We start from the raw sequence: 25,451 nt of genomic DNA, 5'->3' as shown, positions 1-25,451 counted from the left end.
GCTTGTCTTAGCTGATAAATACGATAACTGCATGCTGTTGCGCCATAGCGCCAGCAGAGGGAGGTATATGACAAATTATTTCTAGTTGACCTGAAAGATTGCTGTAAGTTTAGTAAATAAAGTATATTCTGATCTGATATCGAGCTTCCAAAGAAATATGTTATTTGACTATTTTTTTTCAAAAGGAAAAAAAAGAATGCAAGTTACCAGCAGTGGCAGATGAAGTTAGACACTTATTCCCTCTGCCCAAGTGATTGTTTTATTGCATTATGAGATGCAAATAATGTGAAATACAGATACTATCTGCAATATTAATCAGAAACTGTTAACACTATGATGGCTTAGATAAAACTTTGAAAATATATTTTTTGAAGTTTAAAAAACACAGGATTGATTTAATCGTACAATCTAAGCTAAGTATGGCGTTGCTAGAGAATTTTAGAATGCATATTGTTATATAATGTAAAACTACAATATAAAAAGATTTCTGTTCTCGAACTTAATTCTTGAATTTAATGCTAGAACCCCCATTGAACCCCCACTGTTTCAACTCCTACCTCAAAACAATGCTACAGAGCACTGCACACCAAGACAACTAGACACAATAACAGTTTTTCCCCAAATGCCATCACCATGCGAAACAATTCCCTCCCCACTGTCAAACTATTCACTAAGGCTGCATTACTATTAGTATTAGTTTTCTCATCGTTCTTATCACCCATCTCCTCCCATGATTGTATGACTGAAACTTGTTGCTTGTACCCTTGTAATTTATATTAATTTGTTTCCTGGTTGCTTATTTGTACTCTGTGACAATCATTAAGTTGTACCTCATGATTCTTGACAAATGTATATTTTCTTTTATGTACACTGAGAGCATATGCACCAATGACAAATTCCTTGTATGTCCAGTCACACTTGGCTAATAAAGAATTCTATCCTATCCTATCCTATCCTATCCAATCCTATTCTATTCTATTCCTGTTTGTTCAGAAATGTTGAAAATAAAAAGAAGCTACTTGGGGGAAAAGTAGTTAAGTATTTGTTTTCTAACCTCCTTTTTTTCTTCAATCTTTCATTATTAAATGAATTTCCCCCCACAAAATAGTTAAGATAGTTTTAGAAGGTAGGATTAAAAGATCTGGAGTGATTGCAGGCAGGATGTGTACATGGGGGTTAATTCTGTGTCATTGCTTTATGTTCAGGAATGGGCCTTAACAAAGGACAAGTCAGTGAAGCATATGGATTTGTGCCTTACGGTAGTGGATCGAGTGGCTGGCTTCCTCATCAAACTTCAGGGCTGCAGAGAGAATGACAGTAGACAGGTCAGTACCTGGAGTGCAGACACAGTTTTGAATTGAGTGATTGATTGATTGATTGGGCTGGTATGCTGCCTCTCTCCATGGACTCGGGGCGGCTCACAGCATATAGCAAAACACAACAGTACAGTTATCCAATTAATATACTAAAAAGTTCTTACAATTCTAACTTTAAAAACATTCATTTTCATGAATGCTCTCCAAAATAAGATGTGGCCCTCTAGACTTGCGCCTGGTCCTTCCTTATTTACTCTGAACTCTTGGGATTTGTCCGCTGTAGAGTTTCTGGCATGCGGTTATAATGCAGCCCCATCTATAGCGCCTAGAAACCAGGGATCATGCAGCCCCCGGTGTAGCTTGAAGAAATGTTGAAAAATTGCCATTATCAGGGAGATCCAAGAGCATGCTTATTAAATAAAAAGGACTAGTCACTTAACTGTGTTTAATTAATTTGAGCTGATTTTTAAAATTAAGGTTGAACTGATGAAATTGAAATAAATTTAGGCTTTTGTCTTGGCTGCGTCCTTTATTTTCAGGCTAGGCCAGGGGTGTCAAACTCAATTTTATTGAGGGCTGTATCAAAGTTTGTTTGACCTGGGGGGGGATAGGTGTGGCCGGGGGGGGCATGGCCAACTCGACATCACTCTTGCCAGCGAAAGTGAAGTTAGTTGGAAAGATCAAAAGCAACGTGAGAAAATATTATTTCACTGAAAGAGTAGTAGATCCTTGGAACAAACTTCCAGCAGACGTGGTTGGTAAATCCACAGTAACTGAATTTAAACATGCCTGGGATAAACATATATCCATTGTAAGATAAAATACAGGAAGTAGTATAAGGGCAGACTAGAAGGACCATGAGGTCTTTTTCTGCCGTCAGTCTTCTATGTTTCTAAGTGTGGTCCAGAGCTCCGTTTTCAGTTACCACAACCTCCTGCAACTCTCTGCCAGTGAAAATGGAACTCGAGAGGGCCACATACAGGCCGTGGTTGCCAAAAACAGAGGCCTTGGTAGTCGAAAACAGAGCTCTGGAGCAAGTTTCGCTGGCAGAAGCACCACAGGCTGGGCCTTCCCTGTTTCCAGGGCGGCCTCGCCGGCCAAATTTAAGTACTTCACGGGCTTGATTCGGCCCCTGGGCCTTGAGTTTAACACCCCCGGGCTAGGCTATCATTCAAGGGACTGTGACCTTCAGATTCCCCACAGTGACACATTTCTACTTTTATTTCCATCTATTTGATAGTGGAGATTGTTCATAGAAATCAAGCAACCAGCTGGCTTCTGTATTTATATATCTGCTCTTGTTCTGGTTATGCCACATAACTGATACATTGATTCCTTATAATTACTCAGGATAACTTTTTCTTCAGCCTTTTCCACTGCTTCTATGCATGGTCTGCATATATGAATAAGCACAATCTAATTATAGTGCTTTATTAAGCAAACTGCAGAAGATGAATTGCCAGGTTTTCTGACTAATACCACACCACCTATTGCTATCTTGAGGCAAAAAATGTTGGAAAATCAGAACTATAGACCCCAGACGATTTAACAATCACATTATTATTACTTTCACTGCAATGCAAAAATAAGGGAGACTTTTCTTAGTTCAAGATTTGTTTTTGCTTTTTAAATACTTGTTTTTTCCTCCTACTATCAGGCAATATACAATTAATTGTACTTTTTTGCAAAATATTTTTTAATTTTTTGCTTTTTAAAAAAAACAGACACTGCAGTAATCTGTGGTACTTTTACTTTTTGAAATTTATTTATTTTATTTTATTTATTTTAATTGGATTTGTATGCCGCCCCTCTCTGAGGACTCGGGGCAGCTCACAGCATATACAAAGACACAATAGTACAATTAATCCAATTAATATACATAAAAATAATCTTTAAAAATTCTAACTTTAAAAACTTTCATTAACATTCATTCAATAAAATCATATTAAAAATATTCGTTGGTTAGGGGGAAGATCTACTAACCCCAGATCTGGAGAAAAAGATGAGTTTTTAAACTTTTTCAGAAAGCAAGGAGGGGGGAGGCAGTGCAAATCTCCGGGGGGAGCTGATTCCAGAGGGCTGGCCCTCCCACAGAGAAGGCTCTTCCCCTGGGTCCCACCAGCCGATATTGTTTGGTCAACAGGACCCTAAGGAAACCGACACTGTGGGACCTCACCTGTCGCTGGGATTTGTGAGGTAGAAGGCGGTCCCGGAGATATTCTGGTCCTATGCCATGTAGGGCTTTATAGGTCATAATATCTCCGGGACCGCCTTCTGCCGCACGAATCCCAGCGACTGATTAGGTCCCACAGAGTTGGCCTTCTCCGGGTCCCGTCGACCAAACAATGTTGGTTGGCGGGACCCAGGGGAAGAGCCTACTCTGTGGCGGCCCCGAGCCTCTGGAACCAGCTCCCCCCATAGATTAGAATTGCCCCACCCTCCTTGCCTTTCGTAAACTCCTTAAAACCCACCTTTATCGTCAGGCATGGGGGAACTGAGATATTCCTTCCCCCTCTCAGGCCTATACAATTTATGCATGGTATGTTTGTATGTATGTTTGGTTTTTAATAAGGGTTTTTAGTCATTTTTAATATTAGATTTGTTTCATGTTGTTTTATTGTTGTTGTTAGCCGCCCCGAGTCTGCGGAGAGGGGCGGCATACAAATCAAATCAGTAAGTAAGTAAGTAAGTAAGTAAGTAAGTAAGTAAGTAAGTAAGTAAGTAAGTAAGTAAATAAATAATAAAAACCAACACTTTGAATTGAGGGTTGAGTCTTTTCTTGCTCATGTTGAAGAACTAGAATCTCTATATCAGTGATGATGAACCTATGGCACACGTTCAACCTGTGGCGCACGGAGCCATATCAGAGAGCACGCAAGGCATTGCCCTATTTAAGCTGCATTACAAATGCGCGCTGGCCAGCTAATTTTCAGCCTTGGGGAAGGCCATTTTGCCCTCTGGAGGCTTCAGGGAAGCTTCCCTGAAGCCCCAGAGTGTAATAAACAGCCTGATGGGCAAACCGGAAGTTCGGAAAAACAGTCTTCCGGTTTGCCCATTGTGCTGTGCTGGCTGGAGAATTCTGGGAGTTGAAGTCCACAAGTCTTAAAGTTGCAGACCCCTGTCATAGATTGACCTTAGGAATATTGGTTAGTTTCTTTCTTTTTTAAAAAATGTACAGTGTTCCCTCGATTTTTGTGGGTTCGAACTTTGCGAATAGCCTATACCACGGTTTTTCAAAAAATATTAATTAAAAAATACTTTGCGGGGTTTTTTCTATACCACGTTTTTCCCGCCCGATGACATCATACACCATCCCCAAACTAATAATTTTTGCAAATAAATAACAAAAATAATAATTATTGTTAATAAATAATTATGTTTATAAATATCAGGCTTACTAAGTGTCTTATTCAATGGTGAATACCAGTAATAAGGGTGAGTAAATTGTTGTTAAGGGAATGGGAAATGGTAATTTAGGGGTTTAAAGTGTTAAGGGATGGCTTCCGATACTGTCCATAGCCAAAAATGGTGTATTTACTTCCGCATCTCTACTTCGCGGAAATTCGACTTTCGCGGGCGGTCTCGGAACGCATCCCCGTGAAAATCGAGGGAACACTGTACTTGTCTAATCTGCGCAACTTTTTTTTTCTAGAAATGGGAACAAATAGAAAGCAATACCAAACTGCGGTACGTGGGCAGCAACTTATGTTTAGACAGCCGGAATGCCAAAAACGGTGGCCTGACCGTCGAATCCTGCAGTCCTTCGTTGTCTCAACAGTGGAAGTTCACACTGAATCTACAGCAGTAGAAACGCTCGGACAGAATGAACTTGTCTCATTTCCTAAACCTTTGGGGCAACTTTTGATCGCATTACTGAATACTTTTTTATATACCTCAGTATTCCATCTTTGTCTGAAAAAAGTGAAAGTGAACATAAGGAAATCAGAGGATCCTGCCCATCATCTTGATCAAATGTAGCTGAAGCAGTGCTCATCCCTCCCCCACCCACCCCTCACTCCTCCATCAAGGCCTGTTGGGTCCTCTCCCACCTTCAACCCAGTATTTCCAGAGCAGGCGGTTTAACATCCTTAGAAACCACAGATACATGGTAGAAACCTGCTTTCAACCCAGGGAAAGGGAAGGGCATACTTGGGAGGGAAGTGGCTTTTGAAGAACCTGACAAGCAGTCTCCATTTACATTTTTTTTTAAAAAAAAATAGGTGTTTGTGATTTCCAGCAGTCAAAAGCATCATTCGGGAAGGTTTTTGCCATGTGTAACTTGGTATATCGGACCATGGATTTTTTTTTCTACGACGAGACTCCTAGATATAAACGCTATATATAAATATAAATATATAAATATATATATATATATATAAAATATATATTGTCGAAATTTACAACTTTCTATCGATTTTTCATCATCCTGTAATTTATCAACAAAGCGTTTTAACACTTGACTGGAAATCTAAGATTGGACAGTTGTGGAAGAAGAACTTTTTTTTCTTTTTGTGGAGATGCAACTTTGTGCCGCTGCCTTGTGTTCACACGCAAAACACTGGATGCTTCTGCTTTGTAAAGTGTGCCTATTTTTTTTTCTCCCTCACTTCGTTCTCCTGAAAGCGGTTAGACCTCTGTTACAGAGGTTGTTGGTGGAATGGCAGAAAGATGGCTTGCCCGTTTCATCCCACCAGCCTATGTGTCACCACCTGTTGAAGGAATCACTTGCTGTGTGTTCTGTATAACTGCCATGTATTTGTACTGAGCAACTTTAGACTGCCTTGTGTCAAAAACTAGGGCTTTTTTTTAAAAAAATGCAGCTTTGAGGCTCCTTCGGTTCTTGGTTTCTCCCTTTTTGCCGTCTCTTAAACTCCTTTTGGAAAGTTGTCTGAATGACAGTTAGTGGAAGACCCACAAGTAGCCTTGTGAAATTACAAACGAGCTTATTAACTAACGACCAACATTACAGCTATCAGGCATCTGCTCTGGAGTGTCGTGGCTTCAGATTTTTTCTTTATGTCTTTTTCACTATGTCTCAGCGTTGGCGCAGAAGTAAAAACTTTGCGAGTGATGGGCTCTCCGTTCTGCTGTTTTTATATCATAGTAATGCCATTTCTGCACGTATTGTCCACATCAATGGTGGTGGTGGTGGTTGTTTTTTTTTAAAAAAAAAACACAGTTTGTGTAAAATTTTAAACAGAGAAATGAAAACCGTACACAGAACATGCCCCTCTCGCCAATGATTACAAAACGACAAAAGGTAAATAATTATGCAATGATTCCTTGACAGTGTTCGTCTTCTGGCTATCTGCGTTTGAGAGTATTCTATAAAGTGCATTTTTCCATGACGATATTTGCTTGGGGGAATTGGGCATCCTTCCACTCGGATGAGGACTCTAGTTTTGCAATGTTTCAGATAAGCCGGCAAACCTTTGAATTTATATGGCATGCTTGTGGTTTCTGTTGATACTGTATTGAGATGCTACATTGTTTTAATTAAGAATGATGATTCCATTGATGGGCTGAATGTGAATTTCCAGACTAAATTTACCTCCCTGTGATTAAAACCTCTCTTGTAATTATGTCCTGGACAGGAAAAATAATAAATGCGGTCTTTGCCTTTTTTTAAAAAAACTTTTTTTTTAAGACTGCCCAAGTCATGAAATGAAGGCATAGCATTCATTTATAAAATTGGGGCATTGGGAGAGAGCACTGAAGGGCTTATTAAGTCAGTTTTTCCCAACCTTGGCAACTTGAAGATATCTGGACTTCAACTCCCAGAATTCCCCAGCCAGCAAATGCTGGCTGGGGAATTCTGGGAGTTGAAGTCCAGATATCTTCAAGTTGCCAAGGTTGGGAAACACTGTATTAAGTAACCGAGTAATTATAATCTGGGATTTCTGATGAAGAGCTTCTGAGGGCAAAGGAAACTACATTGTAAAGGGTTTTTTGAGAGGTGGAGGTAGAAAACTATCCAATAAATAGCCGATTTTGAATTCTGAAAAGCTACTATCTTGACTAATATTTAAGCAGGTGTGTTAGCAGGATTTCCCCAAAGTCTTAAATGTTATCTGTGTATTGTATTCAAGTTCTAGGGATGAAAGTAATCATTAGGCAAGGACGCTGGATCTGAAAATGCAGTAATGTGATGCTAGCTATGTTTACATGACACAGTGTGCCAAAGTTATTTACTGTGACTACATTCTTCTTTTTTTTACACAACTATGGACTTCATGTGTATTGTACCAAGCACTGCTTTTGCACACCTCCTTGTCAGTGCAAAAATACTAAAGACCTTGTTGGAAAAGATTTTAAAGCAAATTGAAGATATGCAGAAGCAGTCAGTGGTAGGTTTCGGGAGTTAGATACAGGAAATAGTTGAACCTTTCCTTGATCTTTTTTTATTGTAAACTACCAGGAAATTTAATAAGCAGTTACCATGTCATCTCTGTCCTAATCTTAGCTACTTTAAAGCGAAAATAATGGTGGTACATGTACATTTCCTTTTACAAATTAAATGTGGTTTAGAAAATTATTTCTGTTGGTTCTTTAAAATCTGCTGTACAGAGCTTGTACTTTGTTCATTTTATAGATGGAAACCATCCTTGAAAAAAAACTATTTGTTTAACTTAAGAAAATAAATACTTTATAGATAAGATAACAAAGTTTGCTGTCATCCTGTCTGTGTGTGCTGAAGACCTACCTGGTGAGTGTACATGAACTTTAGTGAGCAGGTCTTGATCCACTCAGTTGGTCAACTTTTGCCTGCTGCCTTTACCTGCCACAATGTCCACAGTTAACAATGAACTTGGGACAATTTTTTCACATGCGCTTCACAAATACACGTGTGCTCTACCTAAGAACGCCTCTACTTCTGAACTTTTCTAGATAAGAACCGTGTGTTCAAGATTTTTTTGCCTCTTCTCAAGAACCATTTTTTACAAACCCGAGCCTTCGAAACTGTAACCAGAAAAGGAAGGGAGAATCCTCTGTGGGGCCTCTCTAGGAATCTCATAGAGGAAACAGGGCCAGAAAAGGCAGGAAGAAGCCTCCAGGGAGCCTCTCTAGGAATCTCCTAGAGGAAACAGGAGAAGAAACGGTGGGGAGAAGCCCCTCTGGGCCTCTCTAGGAATCTCCTGGGAGGAAACAGGCCGGAAAAGGTGGGAAGAAGCCTCCATGGGGCCTCTCTAGGAATCTCCTATGAAAAAACAGGGTCTCCACCCTCCCTGTGGTCTCCCCAATCGCACACATTATTTGCTTTTACATTGATTCCTATGGGAGAAATTGCTTCTTCTTACAAACTTTTCTACTTAGAAACCTGGTCACGGAACGAATTAAGTTCGTAAGTAGAGGTACCACTCTACTTACTAGTTAGAAAATTGTCTTGTAAGAATGGGGACTTTAAAAAACCAACCTTTGCCTATATTTGGGTCACCTGTGATTGATTCAAGCGAGTGAGTGCAATTGTTATATCGTAAACAAAAATCTAAAACAGTGGGCATAAGCTTCTCTTAATACAGCTATTTTATCTTAATTTTGTTTAATTGAGTTAAGGAGCACTTCATAATCTGCCTACAATTTCAATGGCATGGAAAATAGAACCAAACATAAATATTTCTTAAAGAGTGGACTGTTTAGACTGTGGTATTCTCATCAATCATTTAGGCCAATACAAATTTAGAAAAGTTTTAGCATAGTGTTTTAATTTCAAAAACAAATGGACAAAACTAAAATTTGAAATACAAGAGCTTCAACATTTATTCTCACAATATAGGTTTAATATTAAACATGGTAGGCCTTACAGTCTCTGCACACTATCATAGTTGTTTACCTGTCGTGATTATTTGATTTATCAAAAGCCAAGTTTGGATAACTTTCTTTTCCTAAATAAATTTATTTTAAGACACAGGCTTGTTTATGCAATTTAATCCTGTTTCAGACCACAAAGAAAAATGTGTTCATTTTATTTCATTGTGTTGCAAAATTGTTCATCTTTGACCATGTAAGTGCAAATATATAAAATCCCATTTTTTGTGCATTTTTTGTTAGATTTCAGCAATGATTCTGCACTTAGGAAATTGGTACACATGAACTACTTTTGTAAAGGATTTTTTTTTTAAAAAAAATAACTTAATTCATGGAATTAAAAACCATAATTGGCACCCAGAAAAATAAAGGGACCATGTTGTAATATTAGACTAGTTTTCTAAGCAATACGTCCTCATAGTTAACAACTCATTCCTTCTTTTTATTTTCCTGTTGCCAACCGGACTTATGTAACTATGTCGTGTTCATGTACCTTCAATGAAAAGCCTTTGTCCTCGGGTGACGTGTTGGTGCTTCATCCAACAAGCAGGAAATTAATGTGTCAGGCACAAAGGGTAGAGACTAGAGCTTGGCTTTCCTGTTCTAAAAATGGTGTGGTTGAACAAGGAATAATTGTACTTCACCTAAGCCAGAATCGAGGGCTCTTCGTGGCTGTTTTGCAATGAAGCTCCTAAACCAAAAACTGCAGGCATATTGAATTGGCATGTAAGTTATAGTAATTTTGAATTATATAAACTTTGATCCAGCTGTGAAATCTACTTACACCTTTCTTACGGGTTCGGAAGTGTGTGCTTCACTCACATGCTCAACACCACCGCACATGCTTTTTCACCCTCTGCGCATGTACAATGGTGACATCCAGATGGGTGGGCAAAGCTCGCACTACCAGCTCTCTGAACAACCAGTGGCCGGCGCTACCGGTACACCCGAACCAGGCTGAACCAGTAGCATTTCACCCCTGCTTTGACCTGACTACTTTGTAACAAAGAGGAAATCCACCTTTTTTTTTTCCCAAGAAGCATCATGCAGAGTCACTTATTTGAGTGAAATCCCGGATCCTCAAAGATCACTATAACAGATGGCAATGACACATATAAATGAAGCAATTTTTTCTAAATGTTTCAGAATATTCTCCATATTCATTAAGGCAGTGATTTTCAACCTTTTTTGAGCCGCAGCACATTTTTTACATTTACAAAATCCTGGGGCACACCACCAACCAAAATTACACAAAATGACACCCTAACGCAGTACATATTACACATATAGTTAATTTGTATGGCGGCATACAAATCGAATCAATCTAATCTAATCTAGTTTCTAAATGTATAAGTGTGAAACCTGGGCCTGTTTCAATGAACACAAAAGGGATATTCTGGCAGGAATGGTGTAGTTTGGGGACCCATGTTTAATTTTCCCATGGCACACCCAACCATGTCTCACGGTACACTCGTGTGCTGTGGCACACTGGTTGAAAAACACTGCATTAAGGTATATCTTTAAATACGCAAATAGATTTTGCTAGTGTATGTATCACGTTTACATAATGCTGTGCTTTTTTCTAATCCAGAATTATCATGGAACAGAGTTAATGCCAAGAGCACTAAACTGACTTCACAGAGTATCAGGGGAGATATTTTTTGAACCTAGACATAGCTCTATTTTATGCTCTCTTGAAACAAGAATCAGAGGATTTCCATTTGCTGTTTAAATCAGAAAGATTCAAGCAGCACTTCCCGGATCAGTATATTTTATTAAAAGACAAGATATGGTGAGCCACAACAGATTTCGGATGCATTGGAATGGCTAGACTGATGCTGGATTTAAATTGGGTTTAAGTGAAAATAGAGAAAGAAACCCGTTGCATCAAATGGTGTAAGGCAAATTACAAGTGCTTTATTAATTAACAGTTGTAATGTGTTAAACATCCATTATTCGTTGAGAACTTCTGAGATTGCCTGAAACCTTTTGATGCATGTGAATTTAGCAATCTCTTTTAATTGTTACTATTTCCAAGATGGCTACATTGTGATTTGTCAAGGAGTAATTGAAAAATTGAAATGCTCTGATATTATTTAATCCGTGTTTAGAGGCCTGATGTCAAAACAGTCCATTAATTCCCCTGCACAAAATTTGGCCTGTTAGTCCTACATAGAAACAAGAAGTACATTGCCGGCACATCCTCTGATGTAATATATGCAGTCATCAGCCCACTTTAATATCATTTGTTAGTCTGGAAAAGTAATCTCTCCTTTTGATTTTTGGCTACCAATCTAGCCTGGCTTTCATACAATGTCAGTATTTAAGACTGCACAGTATTTAAGACTGCAAAGAATTATAGGCATGAAAAACTACTTAAAATATTGGAAGGATTTATCCTATTGGTTTATTGTTTCTAATCTTATTATCGAAATAGCATGATTATGGTATTTTTTGCTTTGAAGGTTCAATAATTTGATTTCCTAAAATGCTCCTTTTCATTTCTATAACAACTGTATTTCTGTGTTTAACTTTGAAAAAAAAAATACATTGTTCCTACAAACATCCATGGTTGCTATTTAGTTGTTTTTTAAATTACTACTACTTACTATTATTATTAATATTACTATTACTATTATTATTATTTTATTATTATTTATTAGACTTGTATGCAGCCTTTCTCCGAGGACTCATGGCGGCTACCTGTGATAGAATCATAAAGGTAGATTAATATGCTAGGCAAGGTTGGTTTATATCCAAATACCTGGAATTAGGATGTGATGAAATGCTGCAGCAGAGATAAGAGATCATTGCATTCCACAAGACAAAAGCCACACATAGAAACATAGAAGATTGACGGCAGGGAAAGACCTCATGGTCAATCTAGTCTGCCCTTATACTATTTCCTATATTTTATTTTAGGATGGATATATATTTATCCCAGGCATGTTTAAATTCAGTTACTGTAGATTTAACAACCACGTCTGCTGGAAGTTGGTTCAAAGCATCTACTACTCTTTCAGTAAAATAATATTTTCTCACGTTGCTTCTGATCTTTCCCCCCAACTAACCTCAGATTGTGCTCCCTTGTCTTGTGTTCACTTTCCTATTAAAAACACTTCCCTCCTGAACGTTATTTAACCCTTTAACATATTTAAATGTTTCGATCATGTCCCCCATTTCCCTTCTGTCCCCCAGACTATACAGATTGAGTTCATTAAGTCTTTCCTGATAGGTTTTATGCTTAAGACCTTCCACCATTTTTGTAGCCCATCTTTGGACCCGTTCAATTTTATCAATATCTTTTTGTAGGTGAGGTCTCCAGAACTGAACACTTCTAATGCAGTGTATTTCTATTAGTAATTCTATTTGTGATCATTACAAATTGTGCTTATTTAACAAGTGGGGAGGGGGGGACTTATGCCTTGTTGGCATTTGCTGGTGAAACATCTATATTGTGCTCTCAGATCTGAAACATGATTGCTATTACCTTTGGCATCAACAGAGGTTCATTATGTAGATTTTCAGCTACTTCCCAAAATATTTGTAGCTGACAGGCATGCATCACCAAATTATAGCACTTCAAGCAACCCTTTTTGTATTCAGAAGACACCACTTAGCACAACTGTTGAGTTATTTCCAAGTTAAAGCTACCAGTATTTGCTTATTTTATTTTTAAAGATACAAATGTAACTTATTCCAGAGGAGAAGGAAATTTTGTTCCCAACTTAGACACTAGTTAAATTCCAGGTTTTGAGTCAAAATTTGCACCTCATTCAATGTCTGAGATTTTGGATGCTTTTATTATTTGGCAAGGTTTTCTAAATTTAATGCAGTGTTTTTACAAGGAAAAAAGTTAGGACTGTAGGTGTAAAGTCTATTTAGTAAGATTTCCTTTACTCTTGTTATCTACCTTTCATTTCCTTCTTTCACAACTTCTTACTCTTGTTTTTTTAATTTACAGAATATCAGTTATCCTGAGGTATAATAGCATGATCAGTATGCAGGTTAGCCTCCAAGAGTAAAGGCCAGATTGATAGCATGTTGATTCAGATAGATCAGTGTTTCCCAACCTTGGCAACTTGAAGATATTTGGACTTCAACTCCCAGAATTCCCCAGCCAGCATTCACTGGCTGGGGAATTCTGGGAGTTGAAGTCCAAATATCTTCAAGTTGCCAAGGTTGGGAAACACTGAGATAGATACATTGACATTAACCACTACAGTATTTAAATTTTTTAAATTTAATATGAATATTGCTGCATGCCCATTTCATTTTACCCATAACCTTGTGGCTTTTGATTTCTTTTTTATAACCCAAATTTCTCCCTCACCCCAGGAAAAATAAGACAAGGAAAACTAATTGATAATCTATATTTGACTGTATTTCAGAGTTGTTGACTGTAAGACAAACGTTGTGGAAGGAAGGAAAAAATCACATGACATCAGAGTGATATTATAAATCCATCCATCGTGTTGTTATCACATTTTAGAATGTAGCTCATGGCATAGAAAACCTCTAAAAATTTATTGCAAGCGTGCTTTTGTGTAGAACAAAAAACAGTCACAAAAATTTAGGTCCTCATTTGAACCAAAGAGCCAGAAATACAGATGGCGACCTTACTCATGTGTAGGGGCTTCCACACAAGCATTTCTTGAACAGATGCATATGTATAAAATCAACATTTTGTTTCAACCCAAATAATAAAACAGCACTGCACGTTTAATCCGGCATTGGTTTAACAATGGTTTAACAAAAACCTCTTGTTGAACACACTTTGGGAAAGAAGCTTATGACTGAACTTCAGCCACTGATGGGTGTATTGTGAGTAGAGTTGATCACACACAAATTGCTGAACACACTTTTCACAATAACAGCACTACACTAGTGTACCGGGTATTACTTCATTTAATGACACGTACGTTGCAAAAGCGGAAAGGAAAAAAATTATAGCTCAGAGCTTCCCTTTCAAATATGCCATTGATTTCCTATATAATGGCTTGGCCTGTTTTACTGAAATCAGCCCCTGAGCTCTTGCAGTTGTGTGTTGACCATAGTGCAGCAGCCATAACATTGTAGTATGCATAGATGGAACAGACCCGGGTCATTTCTGGCTTTGTTTATCAATGACCTCCTATATTGATTGCTTTTGTTTTTGAAGAGGAAAAGAATGAGGTCTCAATAACCAGAAAAATACAGCATTTCCTAAACCAGTATAAGATAGACGTTCATACTACTTTTTACAAAGCTGTGAACTCTACATCAATTGTTTTGGACTTTTGCACACTTCTAGTTCATGGTATCCTTCACTTTCTCTAACCAATTAAAAAAGTTTTAATAGTAAGGTTTTAGATAGATTAATTTACCTAGGCTGATTATTTTTATCCCCTCTAAATTTTCTATTTTCTCAGTTGACCTTCTTTTTTGCTACTAGGTCAGATTAAAACAAAAAGGGGGGGAAAGGCCAAAAATATGAAATAAGCTACGGTAAGTTCCAACGACTATTTTCCTCTTCCCCCATCGCACTCCACTTCGTGGTGGGATGTAGGATCTTTGTTAATTGCACATGCAGATTAATTTGCAAATGCCATTACAAAATTATTTTGAGAATGAACAATAGCAGTTAAGAGCTTCTAGAAGAATGGGAAAAGGGCATTTTCCATTGGTCTTTCTGCTTAGCAAAATGATTGCAAAATGTACTGATCTATGATCATAAAGGCAAATGTCCTTCCATCTGCGGCTTAGGAATGTTATTTTCTAGTCTGCATTCCTCGTACACTATAATTTGTGGCATGAAATTTTTCAAGGGAACTTAAAAAAAAAAAATTAAGATCTTGTCATGTCCTGAAACAAGTCGGTATTCTGAACATCCACACCCATTCGGCTTCCTAAGTTTCACATTACCACCCAGAAAAGACCTGTTTTCATTTCATCCAATTAATTAATATGCTGCCTGAGCTCTGTACCTCAACCCTCAAGAAGAATCAGGATGCCAATCTAATGGTTACAGGGTAATTATTCAGTCTCGTAAGAAGAGATTTTTAAACTCTTCTTACAAGACTGAATTTTGGTATCATCCTGTGTTTTCACACTTTTTAAAAAAATGTTACACGACCTGGTTTAATATCTCTGGTCTAATTCAATTGGTAATAACAATTGAATTCTAATTCAATTTTAATTCAGTTCTAATTCAATTGGTATAACAATTGAGTTCTAATTCAATTTTAATTCAGTTCTAATTCAATTGGTATAACAATTTACACATTTTTTTACAGAAACTCTGATATTTAGTGTCACTGAGTGAAATGCTGGTTATGTGCTAGGATCTTACTGAGTGACAATAAATGGGACAATGCGTGTGCTATGCCTGATGTCTTTTGAGATGTTTATGGGCCTCTTGGATAGCCCTTAGCGAAGGCTCACTGTCGCACAACTATGGAGATTCTCAGTCATTCAGGTCACGGTTGTCTCAAAGGTGCTTTTTCAAAAGGCAACTGGACTTTGTTTCTTCCTTGAGGAAGACATCTGGCTTCTCATCCAAGAAACTTCCTCAGGTCTGACTGGTGGGAGAGAGGGAAGTCAAAGAAATACAAACCCTTTCCCCTTCACCACCATTCAGTCAGAACTGGAGAAGCTTCTTGGATGAAAAGTGAAACATCTTCCTCAAGGACGAAAAGGAAGTCCAAACTGCCTTTTGAAAAAGCATCTTTTAAATGCTTATTGTCATAGCGATTTCTACCACTATTCAGTGGTACCTCTACCTAAGAACGCCTCTATTTACGAACTTTTCTAGATAAGAACCGGGTGTTCAAGGTTTTTTTGCCTCTTCTCAAGAACCATTTTCTACATACAAATCTGAGCCTCCAAAACTGTGGCCGGAAAAGGAAGGGAGAAGCATCCATGGGGGCCTCTCTAGGAATCTCCTGGGAGAAAACAGGTCCGGAAAAGGCAGGGAGAAGCCTCCGTGGGGCCTCTCTAGGAATCTCCTGGGAGGAAACAGGGCCTCCACCCTCCCTGTGGTTTCCCCAATTGCACGCATTATTTGCTTTTACATTGATTCCTATGGGGAAAATTGCGGCTTCTTACAAACTTTTCTACTTAAGAACCTGGTCACGGAACGAATTAAGTTCGTAAGTAGAGATACCACTGTATACGTCTTGATCTGGATTATCTTTACAAAGATGAATGCATAGCTCAGCACCCCAAGTTCTGTATTGAATACAGTATATGACTACATCCTTAACTTGAATATTTTTATAGTCTGCTGTTAGCATCAGGGTGCTATATCTTAATTTAAGCACTGAGAGGAGAACTCAAGGGCAGTCTACAAATCTGTAACAGGAACATTGCTGTTAAGAATCAGTGAGAGATTGGGATGAAATGGGTGTACTTAGAGATCTTTGTATAGAAATTTCAAGAAAGGTATAAGGAAGACAACAATACAAGTTCACATTTTAAAGAATGAAATATTACTAGTATTATCGTACAAGCCCTCCTGCTGAATATTGCTAGTCCCAACAAAAAATGTTTAAGGGAAATAGTAAAACAAGGTAATGAAGATTAAAGTTTATGTAAGAATTCAGAATGTTGAAACACATCTAGATCAACCGTTCTCAAGAAGAATACTTGCCCATGCCTTTCAACTATATTAAAGTTGAGGAAAGCTGAACAATGCTAATTCAAGCAAATCAACTCTATATATGGCAACAATTTTTCATCACAGTAAGTCACTAAGAGTAGCTACCATATTATTCAGAGTATAAGACAAACCTTTTTCTTCCCTAAAAGAGGCTGAAAATTTGGATGCATCTTATACTCTGAATGTAGCTTTTTCAAAGATTTTTTCCCCAGCCCTAACGAGGTGCGTTAACTATCTTTCCAGCTTCCTACTCTCTCCAGAAATTTTTTTTTCTAACCCTAAGTCTTTGCAGGCTTGTTTCCATTGTACTCCCTCTGAAAAAGGTTTCTTCAGCCCTATCCAGTGGATAAAATAATGTGTTGAAGCTGAACAGACAAGGACAGTAGCCAGATGAATACCTGGTAGGTAGATTTTTTTTCCTCCTATTTTCCTCCCCCTAAACTAAAGTGTGTCTTATACTCCAAAAAATATGGTCATTCTATAAGAAGCATGTTGTGTTAAATGGAATGGTGTTGCTTGCTAAGAAGTGGTCCTTGTACTTAATTAAAGTATATTTGAGGTGAGTAGGAAGATTTTAATGGTCAACCAATGTGGCTGAAATCCCTTCTTTGGGAAAAAAAACATCCCTCCTTAAACTAAGCTTTGGATAAACAAGCACTATGCAACAAACGAACGTTTGAATAAAAAGGCATCATGCTACATTGCAAATGCTAACTATTTTGAAGCAAAATTGTGGTGCGTCCCCCTTACACTGCAGAGTTGATTCTATCCACCATACTGGAGTGTTGGCAGCAAACTCTCCCAGGGTAAATGGCTGACTCCTGTGCTGCCTCTATTTCCAGTCATTGCGGTCCCCTAACATCCTCCCAAAGACATGGGTAACAAAGGCTAACAGATTTCACATACCTCATGGCAATTTTTGGACAGTTCCAGGAGAAAAAAGATGGGGTGGGTGGCAATAACACTCAGTAGAATAGTCTGTAGGTGAAATGACAGCATGGCAAAAATAACAGTGTGTTTCTGCCATGGTTAAGTGTAAAGCTTGATTTAGATTTGTCCACAATTGTTTGTAGATGTCAACAGATACTTGTGAAGGGATTGATAGGTGTTGGTTGCAGATGGGTCAATGTGTACACTTCCCAATTGTCCGCTAAATGTTGTATGGAGATGTTCGTCCTGCATGTTGATTGGTTTATCCATCTATGTTTTCTGTGCTTTGAGGTTTGAACGTCCCCTAGCCAGAATGCAACATTTACAGACATGTATCATGCAACTGTCTTTGAGTGACGGAGAGACGCATATGTCCCCTGACATGCAATGTCACAACAGTCTAAACCTGGCTTAAGCGGGGAAAGATGTTTAAGATGTTTAAAATAGCTAAATGTTCTTTGAAAGTAAAAAAAAAAGTCTTCAAAGTTGCACATAAACATAGTAGATTACTAACTTAAGTTCAACTAATTAAGATGTGAGTAAGTCTTAATGGACATTTTCTAATTAACTGTTGAATTGCTCATTGGCAATTGCCATTGGCTAATGGCTTTCAAAAAAGGGCAATCTTAGGATCCAAGATATATTCAGTGCCTCAGTAACCAGGGAAAACTCCCTCAATTTGGGGCTAATAGCCAAGCTAAATAAGAGATGTAGGGACTGAAATCTATCATACATGGAGAACATATGATTCTTCATTGGAAGCTGACTTAAAACCCATAATTGTTTTTAATTAAGGAACAAGTAGGTCAGGAGTGGGTGGGCGGATAGATGGATTGCATACTACAGTAGATTCAAAGCTCTTCCCTATGTTTGCAGCTTTGAAACTCCTGTTTAAATTTGGCAATAAAGAAGCACAGTGACTGTAGAGGATGACATAAACTAAAACCAGTGTGTTACTATTACAATATTAATTCATTTAAAACACAAGAAAATTGCCAAAAACCTAAAAGGCCCTTAAATTCTGCCTTCCTAGTAAAGACTGCCCCCCCCCCTGTCTCCTTATCTTGTCTCCTGAGTCTTCAGAGGCTACTAATTTTTTTAAAAGTGCATTCAACAAATACCACCTCTGGTGCAAATAAACAAAGATTCATTGAGTTCTCTAGCCCTATATTTTCTAATTGGATGCAAGAGGTAGTAGGACAAAATTCTGAATGGTAAATTTTTTACGCACTGCAACTTCTGATGCAAAAATGAGCTGTTATAGAACTGTGAAAGGCTACTCTATCTCAGAGTTTTGACAGAAATGATTTGAATTTTAAGCTGGGTTGCATACAAAGACAGGTGGGTCACAAAGTCACCTTTGTCTTTCTAATATTCAGTGTTGTAGGCTCCTTGTTAAAGTTGTTTGTCCTTGATTAAGTTTTGCTTTAAAATATTATATGTCACTTCCTTTTACACAAGCATCATGACTAGCAATTCGGGAGATGAAAATGGACACATCGAAAGTTGATTGCAAAATTCTATTAAAGAAGAAATGTGGGTGCAAACCAATGCCTTAACTTCCTCAACTTCCAACACCAGTAGGATTCAAGCCTAGGGGAAAGATGGCTTTTCTAATCGGAGGACTGTAAATTCTGATTGCCAAATTGCTAAGTCTAAACTGTTGTGGATACATCAGTGGTTTCTGTCAACATTAAGAATTGTTTCCTGATGGACAGGCAATGCCTATTAAGAAGCAGGCTAGCGAAATGATGAGATCCTTTTGGAGTCACAGCTTCTGCTAGGATAGATGGTGGAAGCTGTGTCCGGATGGCCTAGGACCAGCTTCTGCTGGTATATCATTTGCAATTTGGCTTGAGGCAGGAAGATCTAGCTACAGTAACTCATGCCTCCGTCACTACATGGCTAGGCCAGGGGAAGGCAAAGTTGATTCTTCTATGACTTGTGGACTTCAACTCCCAGAACTCCTGAGCCAATCATGCTAGCTCAGGAATTCTGGGAGTTGAAGTCCACATGTCATAGAAGAGCCAACTTTGCCTACCCCTGGGCTAGGCTACTGTAACACCCTCTATTGGGAACTGCCCTTAAAAATTCTCAGAAAATACAATTAATTCAAACTGCACTATCTCATATACCTACCAGCTCCTGCCATTGGGAGCACCTAACACTGCTTTTGTGGCCCCTGAGCCCACCAAGACCTACAGAAGACATAAAGATGTTTACATTGATATCATCTCTATGGTGGCCTTCCCAAATCTTTCCTTCCAGATATTTCGGCCTTTTAACTATTAAACAATTCTGAAAGCAGAATTACCAAGGTACTTAAACACATCGTCACATGTGTGATAACTTGCTTCCAAATGGGATGTCATCTCTGAATATTTAAATTGTATCAAATAAAGCAATGCTACAGTCAAAGTTCAGAATTTCATTCTGTGCCATTTTGTTTCATGCCCACATGCAACAGGTAGCCATGTGATTCTCAGCACTTTTTGTGCTAAAGTGGAGGCATGACAATTTCTAAAAAAGTTTTGGAACTGGTTCATAACAAAGTTTCACATGCAAATGTTTCTGATTGTCTAATATTGCAATGATTTTTTTTTCCAGAAAAGTGTCCAGTTTGTTATAAACGACAAGGCAGCAACATGGCCAAAACAATGGAATCATAATGAAGTAAACACCTTGGGGGGAAAGCTAGCTGACAAGACTGATATCAACTGAGCAAAATAAGAAAACATTATCAGAATGTTTTCAAAATCACTTCATGAACAGTATTCATTCAGCAGTGTTGAGATGTATAGTTTATGATCAAGGGCAGTGTTCTCTCTAAATTTTTTTTGGGGTGGGCGGAAAAGTATAGTGTCTGAGCGTCAGTCCCTTTGGGACTGGGCGACACAGAAATAATAATAAAATTTCCCTCTCGGCTTCTGGGCATGTTTGGAAAACTCTGAGTTGATGATGATTTTTAAGTGAGCGATTGCTCACCTGCTCAGCTTAGAGGGAACTATGATCAAGGGTCTTGGCAACTTTATAACTTGTGAACTTCAACTTGCAGAATTCCTCAGCCAGCACATGTTCAATCCTCAAATAAAAGGGTACTTAAATATTTTTCAGCATCTAGAAATGCTTTGGGTAAAAGTTTTTTAAAGGACAAATGGAAATAACTTGGAAATATATTGTGTCTCACTCAGCATTTTCACAAATGACTCATCAACTCTCAACAAATTGTTTATGTCATTTGGTTTTACCAGTATATATCATTAGGTTTGATCTCCAATTTTACCTTTAACTATTTCTGGATTTAGCGTGTATGCAGCACTATGAAAAGAAAAGAAAAAAAGCCCCACAGATCCAGCTACTGCTAAGGAGAAACTAGTTCCTCTGGGAACCTTTTATATCTTTTCTCACATTGTGTAGAAAAATTCAATGCCTGAAGAATAATACAGGGTGATTGCAATTAAATCTCTTATGCATTTGTTATGGAATAACTGAAATTAACCTTGAAGTTTAACTGACTTCAGATAGCACAATGAACTTAGTTTGGTAAACTTTTCAGTTTCTCGCCGTTCCTTTATATTAAAAAAATGCATTTTCTGTCAAAATTATACTCCCCTTTTACAATCTAAAAGCATTGCAACAAAATAAATCTTCAGTCTACTGTCTTCATCTGCCATTGCCTAACCCCTGGCTTGCAAAATAGATTTTTACAATTTTTTTTAATATATATATATCTATATATATTATATATATATTTCTCTTCTAGCAACCTCTTTTCAGCCACACAGCAGTGTATAACATTACACATTGTGCACTGATTTAAAAAAACAAACAAACACCCAATAATATACCCAACTGGAACTGCTGAACCTTTCCAGCTTGTAAAGGGATAGGGAAAAGGACTTTTTGTGTGACAACTAACACCCTGTTTGAAAAATCAGATTAAGCCATAACATAAATTCATTTCTGATAGACCGGGGTTTGTGTTGCACTCACACATGTGTATTTCATATGGTGCTCTCTTGGCCATTTGAACCAAGGCCTTTGGGAAGACACCAACATAGTTAAGGGCTTCCATAGTGATTTTGTCACATGGAATAGTAAGTTACCCATCTTGACATCCCAGAGTTTGTTTCCTTTTTTCCCCCTCCATCTCTCCCACTTCTAGCCTAAGCTGTGAAGAAGGTTCCATCAATGGCCTGGTGAGGGATCCTCCAATCCAAGCAGCTCCTTTACGAGTCTCTCGCCAAACTGTACTCGGCTGTACTTTTTCACAGGATAGGCGTCGGACATTTTGTACAGGATGTAGGCGTTGTTTATGGCAATGCTGATGGAAAACCAGAAAACCTGTTGCCAGGTCTTGTTCGGTTTATGAGAAATGAAATACCTAGAAAGACCAAAGAGAGAGAGAGAGAAAATGGTGAGGTCATGAATGTTTTAAATGTGTCTTCAATTCAATTTCAATTCAATTTATTAGATTTGTATGCTACCCCTCTCCGAAGACTCGGTGCGGCTCACAACAATAATAAAAACAATATTTCAGCTAAAACAAATCTAATATTAAAAAGCACATAAAACCCTATCATATTTAAAAAAGCAAACAACATATACATACCCAAACATAAATATAAAAAAGCCTGGGGGAAAGGTGTCCCAACTCCCCCATGCCTGGCGGTATAGATGGGTCTTGAGTAATTTACGAAAGACAAGGAGTGTGGGGGCAGCTCTAATCTCCGGGGGGAGTTGATTCCAGAGGGTCGGGGCTGCCACAGAGAAGGCTCCTCCCTTGGGGCCTGCCAAACAACATTGTTTGGTCGACGGGATCTGGAGAAGACCAACTCTGTGGGACCTTATCGGTCGCTGGGATTCGTGCGGTAGCAGGCGGTTCCTGAGGTACTCTGGTCCAAGGCCATGCAGGGCTTTAAAGGCCATAACCAACACTTTGAATTGTGACCGGAAACTGATCGGCAGCCAATGCAGGACACGGAGTGTTAAAGAAACGTGGGCGAATCTAGGAAGCCCCATGATGGCTCTCGCGGCCGCATTCTGCACGATCTGAAGTTTCTGAACACTTTTCAGAGGTAGCCCCAAGCAGAGAGCATTGCAGTAATCGAACCTCGAGGTGATGAGCGACTGTGAGCAGTGACTCCCTGTCCAAATAGGGCCTCAACTGGTGCACCAGGCGGACCTGGGCAAACGCCCTCCTCGCCACAGCCGAAAGATGATGTTCCAATGTCAGCGGTGGATCGAGGAGGATGCCCAAGTTGCGAACCCTCTCTGAGGGGGTCAATAGTTCCCCCTTCCAGTCTTAAGTCAAGAAGGAAGGGATATGTTCCAAAAGTGGCAGAATTGAAATGCAAGGTGCTCTAAATTTCCATTATCTTATGCAGAGGTACTCATATTTATTTATTTATTTATTGGATTTATATGCTGCCCCTCTATACTAGAGAGAAGAATAGAAAAGAAACCTGAACCTTTTTTTGTTAGGAATAGCCTGCGAGAATTTTGATACAAATCAACTGTACTTAATTTTACATATAGTGACAGCAGCTAGAATAGTTCTCGCACAACATTGGAAAAGTGAAAACATGCCCATTCAGGAAGACATAATCGAAAAAATAACCGTTTGTGAAGAAATGTATAGCTTAATCAAAAGATTAAAAAATATAGATGAGCTAGAGCATAATAACTGTTGGGATAGGTTCTACGATTGGATGGTGGAAAAGGGGAAAAGCAAAGACAGAGTTAATAAATATTAGAAAATTTGGAGAACAAATGTCAGAGGATCGGTCTTAAAAAGAAAAAAGGAAGGGAAAGAAAAAGAGATACCTGAATAAGATCATTGCTGTGATTTGATGTATAATATGTAAATACAATTTATGTAATAGAAAATAAGCACTACAGAGTTGTACTACAGGCATGGCATAAATTGTCTAACTTTTTAAAAAAATGTATTTTGTGTTTTGTTTGTGTTATGTGTGTTATAAATAAAGTTTATGTTTTTGTTGTGAGCTGCTCCGAGTCCTCGGAGAGGGGTGGCATACAAATCAAAATCAAATCAAATTAAAAAATGAATGAATTAATTAATTAATCAATCAATTAATTAATTAATTAATTAATATATGAGTAGGAACCAGTCATGACCTCTAGGAGTCCTAAAATAAACCAATGAACGAAATCTTTTTTTGGTGTAGCCTTTGAATAGACCACAATACTGTAGATACTTTTGAAAGTGCTGAGTTCCTGTTTTTAAAGTAGGCAACACTTCACAAAACAGTGCTGCTCTTTTCTTGGAGGTTGATTAGTGCACAACAATCCACCATCCCATTTGGCAACTTTATGGTTTACACAAGCCAGATTAGTGTGGTGCTACAATTACCTCTGTGGTTTTTGCAAAAGCAGCTCATACCAATATTACCTTAGAAACAGAATATGCCTTCAGCTTCTAAGAAGTCCACCTAATAAATTTCAATGAACTCTTGTACAAGACACTGAATAAGCGATGCCTCAGCTTGCTTTTGCCAAGTTCTTTCTTTTCTCTGTAGAGGTTCAGAAAGCTGCCAGAACAACTAGTTCCATCCACTGCTCCAGTTTCCAATCTATGGTAGACTCTGCTCACAACTTTTTTGGGAGTATTCAGGATAGGAATTACTATAAATCTCTCCTCCACCAGAAATTCAGTTCTACAATCTAGACCAGGGTTTTTCAACCAGTGTGCCGCAGCACACTAGTGTGCCGCGAGACATGGTCGGGTGTGCCGTGAAGCTCAGAGAGAAAGAAAGCAAGAGAGAGAGAAAGCAAGAGAGAGAAAGAGCAAGAGAGAGAGAAAGAGCAAGAGAGAGAGAAAGAACGAGAGAGAAAGAAAGAAAGCAAGAGAGAGAGAAAGCAAGAGAGAGAAAGAGCAAGAGAGAGAGAAAGAGCAAGAGAGAGAGAAAGAACAAGAGAGAGAAAGAAAGAAAGCAAGAGAGAGAGAAAGCAAGAGAGAGAAAGAGCAAGAGAGAGAGAAAGAGCAAGAGAGAGAGAAAGAACAAGAGAGAGAAAGAAAGAAAGCGAGAGAGAAAGAAAACAAGAGAAAGAGAGAGAAAGAGAGACAAAGAAAACAAGAGAAAGAGAGAGAGAGAGAGAAAGAGAGACAAAGAAAGCAAGAGAGGGAGGGAAGGAGAGAGAAAGACATAGAGGGAGGGAGGGAGAGAGAAAGAAAGAGGAAGGAAGGGAGAGAAAGAGGGAGGGAGAAAGAAATAGAGTGAAGTGGAGGGAGAGAGAGAGAGAGAATTTTTTTGTCCAAACTTTTTTTAGCCCCCCCTCCCCCCCCGCTCAATGTGCCCCAGGGTTTCGTAAATGTAAAAAATGTGCCACGGCTCAAAAAAGGTTGAAAATCACTGATCTAGACAACCATAGAAATCTTCATAGACCCCGTTATTTTATTGCTTGCAAAAAGTCACATACACTCAGAAGATTTGTCTGATGCCAAGACAGAAACTAAGACATATACACATATCTCAGGTCTTTAAATCTTAAATCTTTCCCTGCTGCTCTTTTTGGGTAGCAGATTCTGGCCATTCCTTTATATACCTTCAGAATGGTAAGCAGCTGCTTAATTTTAATACAGCACTTCTGTCTAGTCTAAGCAGTTCAGATCCCTGCCTGGACAGCTTTATAGTTTTAGAGCACTATGAATACCTTATATCATTGTAGTGTAATTGTCTATATCTGTTTTTTGTAAACATTTTTCTCTCAATCATTACACAGAACCAAAAAAGAAA

The 25,451-nt window shown here is 38.4% G+C and overlaps 2 protein-coding genes across 2 annotated transcripts in view; one reads left to right on the top strand and one right to left on the bottom strand.

Moving 5' to 3' along the window:
• GALNT2 (polypeptide N-acetylgalactosaminyltransferase 2) overlaps positions 1-5,517 on the top strand; it is a 108,950-nt gene extending 103,433 nt beyond the window's left edge. The window contains exons 15-16 of the mRNA XM_070733945.1: positions 1,206-1,325; positions 4,969-5,517. Of these exons, the coding sequence (XP_070590046.1) occupies positions 1,206-1,325; positions 4,969-5,124 (276 nt within the window). The 3' untranslated portion in view covers positions 5,125-5,517. The remainder of the gene's footprint in view (positions 1-1,205; positions 1,326-4,968) is intronic.
• A 7,967-nt stretch (positions 5,518-13,484) lies between these two features.
• The window catches only part of PGBD5 (piggyBac transposable element derived 5), a 119,127-nt gene continuing 107,160 nt past the window's right edge, over positions 13,485-25,451 (bottom strand). Inside the window, exon 7 of the mRNA XM_070733941.1 lies at positions 13,485-22,075. Within this exon, the coding sequence (XP_070590042.1) occupies positions 21,880-22,075 (196 nt within the window). The 3' untranslated portion in view covers positions 13,485-21,879. The remainder of the gene's footprint in view (positions 22,076-25,451) is intronic.

Source organism: Erythrolamprus reginae, chromosome 1 (genome assembly GCF_031021105.1).
Source record: "Erythrolamprus reginae isolate rEryReg1 chromosome 1, rEryReg1.hap1, whole genome shotgun sequence".
Classification (NCBI taxonomy): Eukaryota; Metazoa; Chordata; class Lepidosauria; order Squamata; family Dipsadidae; genus Erythrolamprus; species Erythrolamprus reginae.
The sequence above is the reverse complement of the archived record's forward strand: the minus strand, read 5'-3'. Positions and strand labels throughout refer to the sequence as shown.